Source organism: Tachysurus fulvidraco, chromosome 1 (genome assembly GCF_022655615.1).
Source record: "Tachysurus fulvidraco isolate hzauxx_2018 chromosome 1, HZAU_PFXX_2.0, whole genome shotgun sequence".
Taxonomy (NCBI): domain Eukaryota; kingdom Metazoa; phylum Chordata; class Actinopteri; order Siluriformes; family Bagridae; genus Tachysurus; species Tachysurus fulvidraco.
In genome coordinates, this window is record NC_062518.1 from 20144408 (window position 1) to 20158125 (window position 13718).

At 36.7% G+C, this 13718-nt stretch overlaps 1 protein-coding gene across 1 annotated transcript; it reads left to right on the top strand.

The window, feature by feature from the left end:
* The first annotated feature begins 3849 nt into the window (after positions 1-3849).
* On the top strand, positions 3850-9834 carry rgs18 (regulator of G protein signaling 18). Its single transcript, XM_027148707.2, has 5 exons — positions 3850-4141; positions 5351-5473; positions 5568-5629; positions 6242-6408; positions 8495-9834. Exons 1-5 carry the CDS (start codon positions 4020-4022, stop codon positions 8738-8740), a joined length of 720 nt encoding a protein of 239 aa, XP_027004508.1. The 5' UTR covers positions 3850-4019; the 3' UTR covers positions 8741-9834.
* Positions 9835-13718: the final 3884 nt, after the last annotated feature.

Consider the following 13718-nt stretch of genomic DNA (forward strand, 5'->3'; position numbering starts at 1 on the left):
TATACACTCGCTGAATGTTATTTTGATTCTCTGAACATGTTGTGCTAGCTTTTATGCTATGTAGGAATACAGTGATATTGAATGGTTGTCACTGGTTGGTCAGATGTACAGTAGGTCAGATCATTTTCCATAACAGAAGCTCATAACTTATGGCTACTATAACATAACTTGTTTTGTTGTTGCTTAGCGACACGTGTTGATAAAATGTTTCCCAAATGTATTTGCATTTAGCGACATCCGCTTAAGTGAAGGTAAAGGTAAACGGTAAAGCTCAGAGAGAGCTGTAAACACAAAATGAAAATTCCATGCTGAAATTCAAGGAGTTTCTCTGGAGAAAAAGTGTAATTTTCTTTACAACATTAAAAATTGTATTCATGCAGAATTAGGTATGATACTGAAATAAATGATGATGATGAGAGAAATAAAACTCACACAAGGAAATAAAACTCACACAAGGAAAACTGCTTGGTTTTTACTGTTTTGTGTCGTCTCTCCTATGAAAGATTTATAAATAAATGTGTTTGTTGACAAGCCAAGGCACTCCGAGCGCAATTCTCATAGACATTACAAACCTAAGTATCTGTAAACATGCATTCAGAATGTCCCTATGATTACATTAGTCCACTGGGTCACCGCAAGTGAGATATTTTGATTAGGATGGCATTCATCTTCCGCTCGAGGACGCACCTGTTCCCTGTTGACCTTTCTACCCGTCAAACAGATCTGTCTGTGATTGTAAAGTGACTACACAAGGTGACAGACATGAAAGTGGATTCGGGACTCTTCAACCGGCTTCGACAAACGAGAGCTCAGACGTGTCTCAGCTAAATTCACTCTCTAATTAAAACCCTGTTTATTCAGGACAATCACAGTAATAATAGAACATATATATATATATATATATATGTTGCAATAGGTTTAAATCCCACTTCGTTCGTAGTTCCTGTTTGCATGGTTATGCACAAAACTAATGCAACACTGAGATTTATGTAGTCTGTGAAGAACTGTTTAAGACACCTTGCATCCATAATGCTAATATTTTAGGCGATACAGAATATACTTTAAAACTCATATCAGGAGGCTAAACATTCATAATGCTGGAACCATAATACATAAAAACATTAACTGTGGATGATTTTTGCTTGATCATATTGAAAGGAAAAATATGTCTAGGATTAGGAAATCCAATTTAAATCTTATGAATTTTCTTTTTTTAATGCAAAACGACATTATGTTTAAATCTACAGCTTTAATAAGCAGTTATTTTTTTAAAAATGTATTTTTATTGTTTAAAATTCTTGGTCTAATATTCGCTTTATAAATTTTATAAATAATCTAAATTTGTATAATTATAATAATAATAATAATAATTATTATTATTATTATTATTATTATTATTATTATTATTATTGTTGTTGTTGTTGTTGTTGTTGTTGTTGTGGTTATTATTATTATTATTATTACTACTACTACTACTACTACTACTACTACTACTACTAATAATAATAATAATAATAATAATAATAATGTTCTTTTTTATTATTTAATATGTCATATTAAATATGATTTAATATGACATAGTTTTACGTTTAAATTGTTTTATATTTATTTTCCTTATGTAAACACATGCCATTATGTAATAACTTATCAAAAAAAGAATGATTCATACAGGAGTAACAGATGGTGCTATGAATATATGATGTGTGGGAATAAAATCGTGTTTCAGTACCTGAAACGTGAAGTCTTAAAATGAAGTCGAGTCATTTTTAAGAAGAGAAAACACTAAAATCTCACATGAATCATCAACATATATATAAATATGTATGTATGTATGTATGTATGTATGTATGTATGTATGTATGTATGTATGTATGTATGTATGTATGTATGTATGTATGTGTAAGTGCACATATTCTGATGCAACTTAAAATGGACTAAAACAGATATTTTTACTCATATGAACCGAGGACTATGTCAGGGCGACTTCCACCAGAAAGATTCAGCGGCTCAGTAGGAGCTAAAACTGCTCCGGGGCCTATGCACCAATCCATAGGCATTCTAAAAACAGCCTCACTGCTCATAGGCACCCTGTAACCGAAGAGAAGAAAAAATGATTAAATAAATGTGCTTTGGACTTTTTGCAGGGGTTTGGATCTGAATGTTGCTGCTTAGAAATCCATAATTACAGAAAAAAGGTTCAGTTCAGTTTTATCCATAAATGCAAAATGATCCATGAAAAATATCAGTATGTTCATTGGTTTTGACTGGTGTGATTGTTTAAGGATTCATTATTTACTGTTATCGATAAAATAATTAATGCTACAAGCTACATTTGATCTGAGATGTGAAGTAAGTACAAATTTTTTATTTTCGACACGTTTGTGAGGTATGTGATGACTATGTACTACCACCTACTCTAGTTCTTGTGTACTTTGTATGATTGTGTAGTATATATTGGGCTATATAATAGGCTATAACGCAAATATACTAGTGATTTTGGTAATAGCTTATGGAAATGGAAATATTAGCCTAACAATTAAGTTCTAAAAGATTGAAGGAGTATTTAGTTTTGCTGCAGGAAAGAGTAAGATCATTGAGAATTGTGCATTTGAATTTTTTTTTTTTTGGGGGGGGGGGGGGTCTTGTGGTGTAGCAACTAATCTGAACTTCATTCATTCATTCATTCATTTTCTACCGCTTATCCGAACTTCTCGGGTCATGGGGAGCCTGTGCCTATCTCAGGCATCATTGGGCATCGAGGCAGGATACACCATGGACGGAGCACACACACACACACACACACACACACACACACACACACACACACACACACACACACACACACTCATTCACTCACACACTCACACACTACAGACAATTTTCCAGAGATGCCAATCAACCTACCATGCATGTCTTTTGACCGGGGGAGGAAACCGGAGTGCCCGGAGGAAACCCCCGAGGCACGGGGAGAAAATGCAAACTCCACACACACAAGGCGGAGGCGGGAATTGAACCCACAACCCTGGTGGTATGAGGCGAACGTGCTAACCACTAAGCCACCATGCCCCCTAATCTGAAATTAAATTTTAATATTAAATTTAGAAATTATTAAATATTTGAAGATATACTGCAAAGATTGGAATAAAATAGTGGTACACACACTCGCACGTTATGGACAACTTAGAGTTGCCAGTCAGACTAAAACACATGTATTTCGACTGGGGAAAGAAACCAGAGTATCCAGAGGAAACGCTCAAAGCAAGAGGAGAAAATATAAACTCCGCACACAGCGAGGAGGAGGGAAACAAACCGCTCCCCCCTGAAGTTGTGAAGCAAACATGCTGAATAATCCATGTTTGTTGAAGTATCAAACAGAGTACTGAGGACATTTGTCCTGGCAGAAGAAGGAGAAAAATATAAAGCCTGAAAAGGTTCTTGTCCCCACAATAGGTAAGTTACTTGTGGCTGGACAGATTGACTAGGAAATGGTCACCTCAGTCTTAGGATGTCAAGTCATGTGTTATCCAGTGGTTAAGAACTGATTTCATAACAATAAAAAAAAATAGGTACTTTTGCCAATTGGCAAAAGCAACAAAGAAACAAAGCTTGCTTCTCTCCACCAGATAAGAAAACAAAATGTTTTTTCATCAATTAAATGATTATACACTTATACACTGCTACACTACTTGTACCCGATCACTGGGTTACACTTCCTTCCATCAATCATCTCTCTACGCAATTTCTTTTTAAAAAAAAAAAAGAGAGAAAAAAACAAGTCTTCGCTGACACTTTACCCCTTTTCGAATGGGAAATTATTTCTCAATCGTGTTACCGTAACATCTGTCTGAGGTAGTTCCCACTGAAGAGGAAGTGTTAACAACAAGTATGGGAAATGACCTGCCAGATACCGAGCGGTGCTTTGAGAATTTGTGGTTAAATAAGATTGATGTCCTGCCGTCTAGCTTCATCAGAGAAAGACCGAGAGACAGAGAGGAGGAGAGTGAGACAGGAGGAAAAGCATGGAGACCTTTGTCTTTTTGTTTCCTCAATTTGACTTCTCTGCCCCTAAGGAGGAAGTGTATTTCAAAATGCTCGGCGAGACCGTGTGGGGTGCTACCAGAATGAAAGACAGCCAATCGAGGTATATTTTCTATTCGTTTTTAATCATAAAATCTTTTATACACAGGGAATTTGTAATTACTAATTACAGGAGATAGAAGTACAGTATGTGATGTGGACAGGTTGTGATGTATTTGCATTGCTTCACTCTTTCATCAGAGCGTTGAATCCAGATATCCTGAAGATTACTTAATGCATAACCGCAATCTTCTGTAAACAAAAAGTCATTTTGATGTGGACTTTGTCGATACAATGTTGTTATCCAAGTGCTACAGCTTTTGCCTTGACTAGAAATGGATCCCTGATATGATATCAGGGATCGTCATAATGATCTGTAAATAGATCGGTTGCAAGCCGTCGCTACCAAAGTACAAGAGCTTCACTGCAAGTGGTTCTTGCACTACAAACAGTTACAAAGAAAGACAAAGTTTCCTTATAAAAAACACTTTCCTGAAGGTTTTCAGAAAGTCTTTATAAAGAAGTAGAGAAATGGTTCATGAACAAAGTTTATCAGTACTTCCCCTTATTTCGGCTCTTATATCGTGCCTTTGGTTGTCAGCATGTCACGCATTACAAATAACTCATCCACCCTCTATTAGGTTAAAGAGATTAAAAATATAATACTTGACATGAGCTCACATACATCTACTTCACTCTTCACAACAAAAAGTTTTTTTTCGGATAGTTATATCTTCCAAGTCAATTTAAAGGAGGTTCTTTAAAAAAATCTGTATTAATACTTTCATGCAAAATCATTCGACTCTCATGCTCTTGTGTTAAATGGTTTAAGCCGGACATGATTTAAATTCTATTGTTTTATTTATTAAAATTAACTCAAGTTGTCAAACAAGCTACCAAGCATAAGCACTCAGTAATAAATATCGATGTAATAACGGTTGGTCACGTTTTGTGGGGTTTTTTTTTACGCAAAACCAGCTCTAGGGAAGGACCTTTGAGGGCAACAAGCTTGACCTAAAATAATTTGGCATTAATTCTTTAAGGTGGTAGAACATGTCCCCCATATAAAAGAGGTCTAAATAATTGTTGCTAAAAAAAAAATAGCAAGCCACGACTGTGAGAAAGTGGCAACGAAACTTTAAAAACCTACCCTGTCTATCTCAGCATACTACTTTAGTCGATATAACGCATTCGTTAGCCATGTGTAATGTTTGCTAGATGGCTCGGTAGCTGTTAACATAGCTACATAAAACAGTTTTTCATTATCATGCAGAAATAAGGACAAGGACAAAGACAAGGACAAGAACAAAAAGTATCGACTGAGCCTTCTGATGACCAGATCTGGATCACACGAGAATGTGAGCCCAGAGAAAAAAGCACCAACTAAAACCAATCAGTAAGTACACATGATACAGATAGTAAATCCTAAAATTTGGTGCCAATAGACTTCCTGATTAAATAAGAAACACCACCTTATCTGTGACTTACAGCATTCCACCTGATGTGGCTTTGAGCTGGAATGATTCCTTTGAAGACCTTTTGGCACATCCAGGTGAGATCATATTAATGTTAAACAATGAAGAAGTACTAGATCGTGGTTGTGTGCAAAGATCCACTTGGGAACCGAAGCATGAATGGAATAACAAAGAGATGTTTCTGGTTGCTTGACATTTTGAACCAGCCCCAGGATTGCTCGATACGATTGCGATTTTTTTTATACTCGACAAACAATTCTAGCATTTACTGAAGTAGTCCAGCGATGAGGAAGAACTTTCTCAATAAAACTCTCCAGCAGACAAAACCAAGAAGGATCACTTCTGCATTGTAGGGTGACTCAAGATTGTTGAGTACAAAAAAATGTTCTTTGTTCTGAACTATCTGTTGTTGTGTAGTGACCCGAGATCGATCAGCCAACATTTAAGATCCATCTTTGGGTTGAATTCAGGTGATCGAATCTATATCAAGCATGCTCCTTTTAGATAGATTGGAGACCTTCACGCAATTCCTGTGCTCTGCATTTATTCACAATCAGTATAACTTTTGTATAATGTATAATGTTAACTAGTTGACTTATAAACTAGCACTTGATATAGCACTAAGATCCAACTTTGGGTTGAATTCAGGTGATCAAATCTATATCAAACATGTTCCTTTCCTGTTTTAGATGGAGTGGAGACCTTTACGCAATTCCTGCGCTCTGAGTTCAGTGAGGAGAACATCGAGTTCTGGTTAGCATGTGAGGATTACAAGAGCACAGAGTCTTCTGCCAATCTACAATCCAAGGCCAGACAGATGTATGCAGTATTTATCGATGCAGAGGCTCCCAAAGAGGTATGCTAGCAAATGCTCCTGTTCGTTACGTTATTAGCACTTTACACTTTTCTCTTTTCTCAAGTTGTTTTCAGTGGATGTAAGATTTATAAACTTAAACATCAGGAAATGTCACCATGGTACGGTAGAAGACTCTAGAGTAACTTTAAGAGAAAGAAAAGATGTCCAAAGATGTCTAAAGCTGCTAGAACTCAAGTGAAACTTCAGCGTCATGGGCGTTCCATATTAATGTACTGTAACTACAGACAGATAAAAATTAAGACGTGTCATACAGTACTTTAGGAAAGTTTCAAAACTGTGACACATTACGGGTAATGAAGACTTTCCTATCGATCGTCACAATTTACTCACCGGTACATTTTAAAGTTCACCAACCAATCAGAATAAAGAATTTAAAAAAAAGAAAAGAAAAAAAAAACAACCCTCGCACTATGCCTGACTTTAATAATGCTGGCTGAAAACCTTATTTAGCAATTTTCCGGCTGATTCTCTCGGAAATTGATTTCGAGTCGAATGGTTTGATTCTATTAATCTTCTTTCGTCAAAAGAAGTAATTATCGATTCGTTTGACTCAGCAGGTGAAATCGTGAAATCTAAATGCTTACGATGTATCATCTAAATCATAAAACTGTAATAATGAAGAAATATAACAAAGGAATCGAATGTTTAGAGACAAGGATGACGGAGATGGCTGTACGACCGGCATGGCGTTTAGCGTAAATCAGATATAATTGTGCATGTGAATTGATTTATCCATTCTGAGTGTCTTTTATGTATCTATCTCTGCTGTAGTAGCCATTCTCATAAACCTGACAAATGAAAAAGCCCCTATGACTGTGAAGCAGCCTCAACACGAGACCAGAGGCGTAGTTTCACTTGTTTTTTGGATGAACTTTTGGGTCTGTGAGGCTGCAGTGAGAAGCCTCTGCAAAAGGTATTGTGTCTGAAAAACGGCCGAGCCGACTGCGGCCACAAGACCGAAGTGGAGACAGTGTGGTTTTCCTGCTAACATTTCACAGCTAGGCCTGCAAACCCACCCTCCATCTCTATTCAGCCTCCCACGCTCTTACACTCTGAAGAGAAAAAAAAGAAGCACTTGAAAATACAACTTAGCAAACGTTACTGAGTCAAAATCAACTCATATAGTGTCACAACTTGGTCATTCAACCAACACTGACACTGAATACTGTATATTCAAAGTACCAAATTCTACAGTAAACTACAGTATATACTGTATAACACTATAAATAAACTGAGGACTTCACTGAAGCGAAAAGTTGTTCTCGTTTGCATGTATTTTGAACAGGACGAACGTTTTAACACGTCAAATAATCACTGATTTGTTTTTCGGTTGCCTACATTTCTTCTGATTAATAAGCTTTTTAAGTTGTCGGCCGTACAGAGCTTGGAAACTCTCGTCTCGCTCGTGTTTTGTCAAATATTTTAACAACCTGTATCTAATCACAAATCGAATGAATCCATGAAGACATCGGTGACATTTGTGTTGAGTTGCACAGACACATTGTCAAGCATGTTTCTACACAACCACTAATATAATTTTTTTTCTTTAGTAGATCTCAAACAATTTATTATTAGGTTTAAATTAAAAATATTTTACTTTTCGTCAAGCCTAAAGTGACCATAAATCACAGGAAAACTGATTTTCTTTGGCAGACTTTGGTTTGTATTTAACCCTTAAGTTTAAGCTAACATTTAAGCTGAAGATGGACTGTATTTTATATTGCAACGTAAGGAAGTCGCGGTTCAGGTTGCGGCTAGCAAAAGTGAGAAAATGAACCGAAAAGCAAGATGACTAGCTGTGGTGTCAGCTAACATAGATGAAAAATATCTTAACTGTCCCCAAGAAAGTATAAAATACATACATGATTCTTCGTAAAGCTCTATCGCTGCAATATCTAATGCTGACTAATTGCTACAGTATATATCTAGGATAAGATACATAGTTCTTCGTAAGGTCACATGATATAATGATATTCAAATGTCTAATGCTAATATTGTACCACGATGGTCATATCTTAACCATCCTGAAACTTTTTTTAAATATACATCGTATTATTTGTTCCAGATTAACATTGACCACACGACCAAGCAGGACATTCAGAAGAATATTGCGCAACCAACACCATCATGTTTCGATTCAGCGCAGAGCAAAATCTACGCCTTGATGAAGAAAGACTGCTACCCACGCTTTCTCACCTCGGACATCTACCTGAGTCTGACCAAGAGGAAAGTGCCTCCCGCCATGACCAGGAGAAGGTCTCGATCGTTCGTCTTCAGCGACCGTGAGGATAATGCGGCAGCCTGGCTGTAGCTTATCCTCCACGACAGTTAGCATACTGGTTCCTACTGGTTTTGACCCAGCGGTGCATCTTTCACGACTCATTGCTTTGTACTGGAGCAAAAGAGTTGATCTTAGGCTCTAATCTTCGCAGATTTGATCAAATAACATCGTCGCCAACATTGCTACAGTGCATGCCACAAGCGTTTGCTTAGTACAAAATACAGAACAAGTAGCTACATACAAGATTGTGTAAACGTCAGCTAGCTAAATCTTAAACGTAGGCAACGTCAATATCGTCTGTCTACCTTCTACATGGACGTAGCAGTTTTTAAGGTCAGACTGAGTTCGTTATGATGTTCGGTGAAAGAACAGCGATTTTGAAACAATTGTGTTAACCTGCTTGTTCTAATACGTTTAAAATCGTTTTATAGTAACAGCTCATTCGTGGAGACTTCTAACATAATCATGATGTACATAAACTAAAGCTAATAATCAATTGATATCGCAAGGGAGACATGGAAGGAGTCTCTATTTCCACTGCTTTATTTCCCAGACAGAGAAATTCTTTAAGATGAAAGAGTTTCTTTGAAGGTGAAAGGATGACTGTTTTTAGCTGCTATAACATACGTGATAACTCTTTTAGTAACATTAAATGTGGTCGTACAAATCTGGATGTGATGCTATACAAAGATAATCAGTAGACTCGACAGTAACAGCTACGTTGATTATTTTCTTATAACAAACATTACAATGTCATATTATTACAGTCGCGTTTTCCTGATCATATGTAGCTTAAACTCTGCCCCTAAACTCAGTATCTCTCTCTCTTTTTTTTTTTAAAGAATACCTGTAAGTATTAATCTGAGAGCCAGGAAAATATGTTTAAAGTTATGAGAAGACATCTAATATACATATTAGCATTCAACTATTATATCAAGCCATGAATTATTTATTATATTGATTAAAATTTTGCCCTTTGCCTAGATTTTCTTGCTAATCTATTTTTTATTAACACGATTACAATCTTAGCTTTAATTTGTAAATTGTATATACAAACCTGTGTGATAAATCATTGTACCGTAATTTTAAAAAAAATGTTTCTCAGTAAATGTTTCTCTCAATGATCTTGGTGGAATTTTTTTAGTATGTAAAGATTCAGTATGCACATGGAACCGAGGCTTTGCTAACAAAAGTGATGGTGTAAAACAATGTGTCTAAACGAAAGGGTTGTAATCTGGATTTAAGTGGACCACTTGATTTGAATTGATTACATCGATTAGTACGATGTGGAGATTTCACCTAGTCGAGGTGAAAGGTCAAGAAAGCAGCGATATGCAGTCTCATGCGAATCTGTTAAAGCTTCAATTATAAAGTGTACCAGATGAAGCCAATTGCGAGTGAGAGTCATATGCACTTGTTATTCCTTCACAGTTATTATACTATATATATATATATATATATATATATATATATATATATATATATATATATATATATATATATATATATATATATATTCATTCATTCATTTTGTACCGCTTATCCGAACTACTCGGGTCATGGGGAGCCTGTGCCTATCTCAGGTGTCATCGGGCATCAAGGCAGGATACACCCTGGACGGAGTGCCAACCCATCGCAGGGCACACACTCTCACACACTCACACACACACACACTACGGACAATTTTCCAGAGATGCCAATCAACCTACCATGCATGTCTTTGGACCGGGGGAGGAAACCGGAGTACCCGGAGGAAACCCCCGAGGCACGGGGAGAGCATGCAAACTCCACACACACAAGGCGGAGGCGGGAATCGAACCCCCGACCCTGGAGGTGTGAGGCGAACGTGCTAACCACTAAGCCACCGTGCCCCCCCCCCCCCTTCCTCCTGACCTGGCAGTTTCTAAGGACGAATGAATGAATGCCATAAACACCTCACATCACCACAAATTCATGTTTGTCCAACTAGCTTCATACCTGATCATTCTTTCACACCAGCATATATATATATATGACCGAGGTGACTGTGGTGAGGAAAAACTCCCTTGAAAGGAAGAGGAAGAAACCTTTAGAGGAACCAGAATCAAAAGTGCACCCTGGCCTCATTTGGGTGACACTTGAGGGTGTGATTAAACTGTTATAAACACTGGAGATTTCTACATTCAGATACAGTCCAACAATTGATTAGGAGGTAGTTGTTCTCAAAGGCCACATGTAGCAGAATTTTCATGAAGCAGAATCCAACTGGAGCTGGAACATCTCTAGATGTCTCAGGATCCTCACAGGCCTCATCTTACTGAAAAAAAAACTCCTTTGCTTTATATTGAATTTAATCCTGAGGAGAGTTGTTGAGAGTTTAAAAGTCTTTGCGCAAATCCAGCTGCTTGAACTCACAAACTTCATTCAAATTCACATTCAAATTGTGTTTGTCCCATGCACAGTTGGACATGTCATGAAATACTTTTCACGAGGGTCCGTGTATACAAATAGAGTCAAAATAAATAAAATGAGACCAAATAATATGAAATTTAATAACTACAGAACCTCGGTAAAAGAAACCTTAACTGGCGGATTATACCCAGTTACTATGGAACGCTCCAGATGATCTGATTAATATATAAAATCAGACTTCCATCACATCCTGAAGCACAACTCAATCCATCCACACCGAACAGACTCTTAGCAAATATAAATTATGCATGTACATAAAAGCGTGCAGGATACATAAGATCTGTAGTACGGAATCAGAGCCAGAATAACAAGTGCAGTGTTAGTAGGTAAATCTATCACACCCAGATATTACTTTATCTCAAATAAAAAACAGACATTAAAGCAGAGAAGAAATCTATATTTCATGAGTGAAGCAGGCTTGAGTAAAATATTAATGCTGTAGACAAATGATATGTGTAAACCTACTTTACGGAATCCATTACCAACAAAAATGTCATTATTTTGAAAATATCGGGAGGGAAAGCCGTTAAGCTTTGATAGGGCGAGATTGTTTATGGTTCAGGAACGGTTATTGATATTCCTCAGCAGGTCGAGGTATTCAAATCGTGCAATTAAGGTATTAAATCGTATTTCTTCTCTTTTTTAAAAAAAATTTCTTCTTCCATTTTCTTTCCGTGGGAAAATAAACGAAAGATCGTTTCATCAGGAACGCGGCTCGAAATCCCGAGGTCTTTGACTCCTAAGCATTTAACAAACAAACACAATAAGGTTTGAAGTAAAAAAAAAATAGCGTGATTTGTTTCACAGTGTGACGATTGAGATCTTACTCCCCTGTCGCTTTAATGAGGAAAGCGTCGATTGTCTGTGGATTTCTGGGAAAGAAACCGGGTCATGTCGTTTTTATCTCTGTTCCGTCTCGGAAAGCCAGAAGGGAAAAGAAAATAAAGCCGATCAAAAGAGCAAGTCGAGTAATTAGCCTGTTATAATGACCTCGCGCTGTATCACATGACACAATATCACAATATCATGCATCAGAAATAATAAATAGAAATTAAATTTCAGTAAACGATCCGATGCTGCGACAGAGCTCGGTGTGACTAAAATACACTCACTACCTTCAACCTCTCAAACATTTTTTCTCTATAGAACAATATTGCTTTGTTAGCTGAATGTGTTCACCTGTATCATGTAACTTCGTGATTATTTTGTCTATTTATTCCTTATTTTGTCTGTAAAGTCATATTCACTTGTACTTTCTGGTTTTAGATTCTTTGCGGGTTTACAGTATGCTTATCACATGCTACCTGCTACATGCGTTTTGACCTCCGATATAGATTTTTAACTATGCTAAGTTTCTTTTACCAAAAAAACTAAAACACCAAATTCAACAGATACGCGATCGCTGTGTTAAAATCGGACAAATCCTAATGGTTATTCCAGTCACACCCAGCAATCGAGAGCTGTTTTAATTATTTATCAAGAAGCTAATATTAGGTTTGAGTTGGGATTTTTTTTATTTAAAATATGAAATAGGTATGAATGTCTGTGTGTGTGTGTGTGTGTGTGTGTGTGTGTGTGTGTGTGTGTGTGTGTGTGTGTGTGTGTGTGTGTGTGTGTGTGTGTGTGTGTTGCCCTCTGATGCACTGCATTCCTGCCCTGTACATCTTCTTTCCCTTTTCCACCGCAAGCCTTAACCGCAATGAAGCACTTTCTTAAGCACTTACTGAGTTAGCGAGTTACTGATGATGAATAATGAATGAAAAGAAACAAATTTTCAGCTGCTTGAAAAAAATTCTCCTCTGAACCCAAATATATAAATCAAATAAGGAATAAAACGATCTAAACAACGCCATGACGTCATGTTACGTGCACAAGGTATTTAATTAGCAAAAGCTTAACATACCTGAAATCTAAAAAGAAAATTATATCATTATTATTATCTATTTATTTTATCTGATAATTAACACACCAGAATGGTGACCTCGGCAACACTCTATTAGCAAAACTAATTCATTTCTTTATTTTCCTTGCTATTTAGGAAACTTGTATACAAAGGTCTAAGGAAATGGAGTGTAATGTCTTCAAAAATGTGTTGTAATAAATATAAAACATACAAGACTCCCCTGCTACAAACTGGTCTTTTACAAATGGTCACCTGCATAGTGTGTGGTGTGTACAGCGATGATGGGAAATCAGTGAGTGTGCTTCAAACAGGTTTGGGACTCTGATTTAGGATTGAATGGGGGGGGATTGAATTTCAATCACGCCGAACAGAAATGTTGGCACTCCGGCTACGCTCGATTAAAAATTCAAGGCTGGAGAAATAAAGGTTATTGCTGGCTTCTGACGCGACAGGAAACTAAGTAGTGGGTTGAAAGGAAGAAGGAAGTTGAAAGAAAGAGGAGCCACAGCTCCATCTAATGTGTGTGTGTGAAAAAAACAGAAGAAAGAAGAAATGAATTAAACATCTCACGTTTCCGTAAAATACATTTGTACAAGAACATCTCATTTTTATTTTTATTATTATTATTATTATTATTATTATTATTATTATTAT

What these genes read in the sequence shown, in the direction of transcription:
- rgs18 (XM_027148707.2), top strand. Translation starts at nt 4,020, where the DNA reads ATGGAGACCTTTGTCTTTTTGTTTCCTCAATTTGACTTCTCTGCCCCT. An exon ending in ATGAAAGACAGCCAATCGAG is followed by an intron (nt 4,142 to 5,350) that starts GTATATTTTCTA and finishes ATTATCATGCAG; the next exon opens with AAATAAGGACAAGGACAAAG. An exon ending in ATGCAGAGGCTCCCAAAGAG is followed by an intron (nt 6,409 to 8,494) that starts GTATGCTAGCAA and finishes TATTTGTTCCAG; the next exon opens with ATTAACATTGACCACACGAC.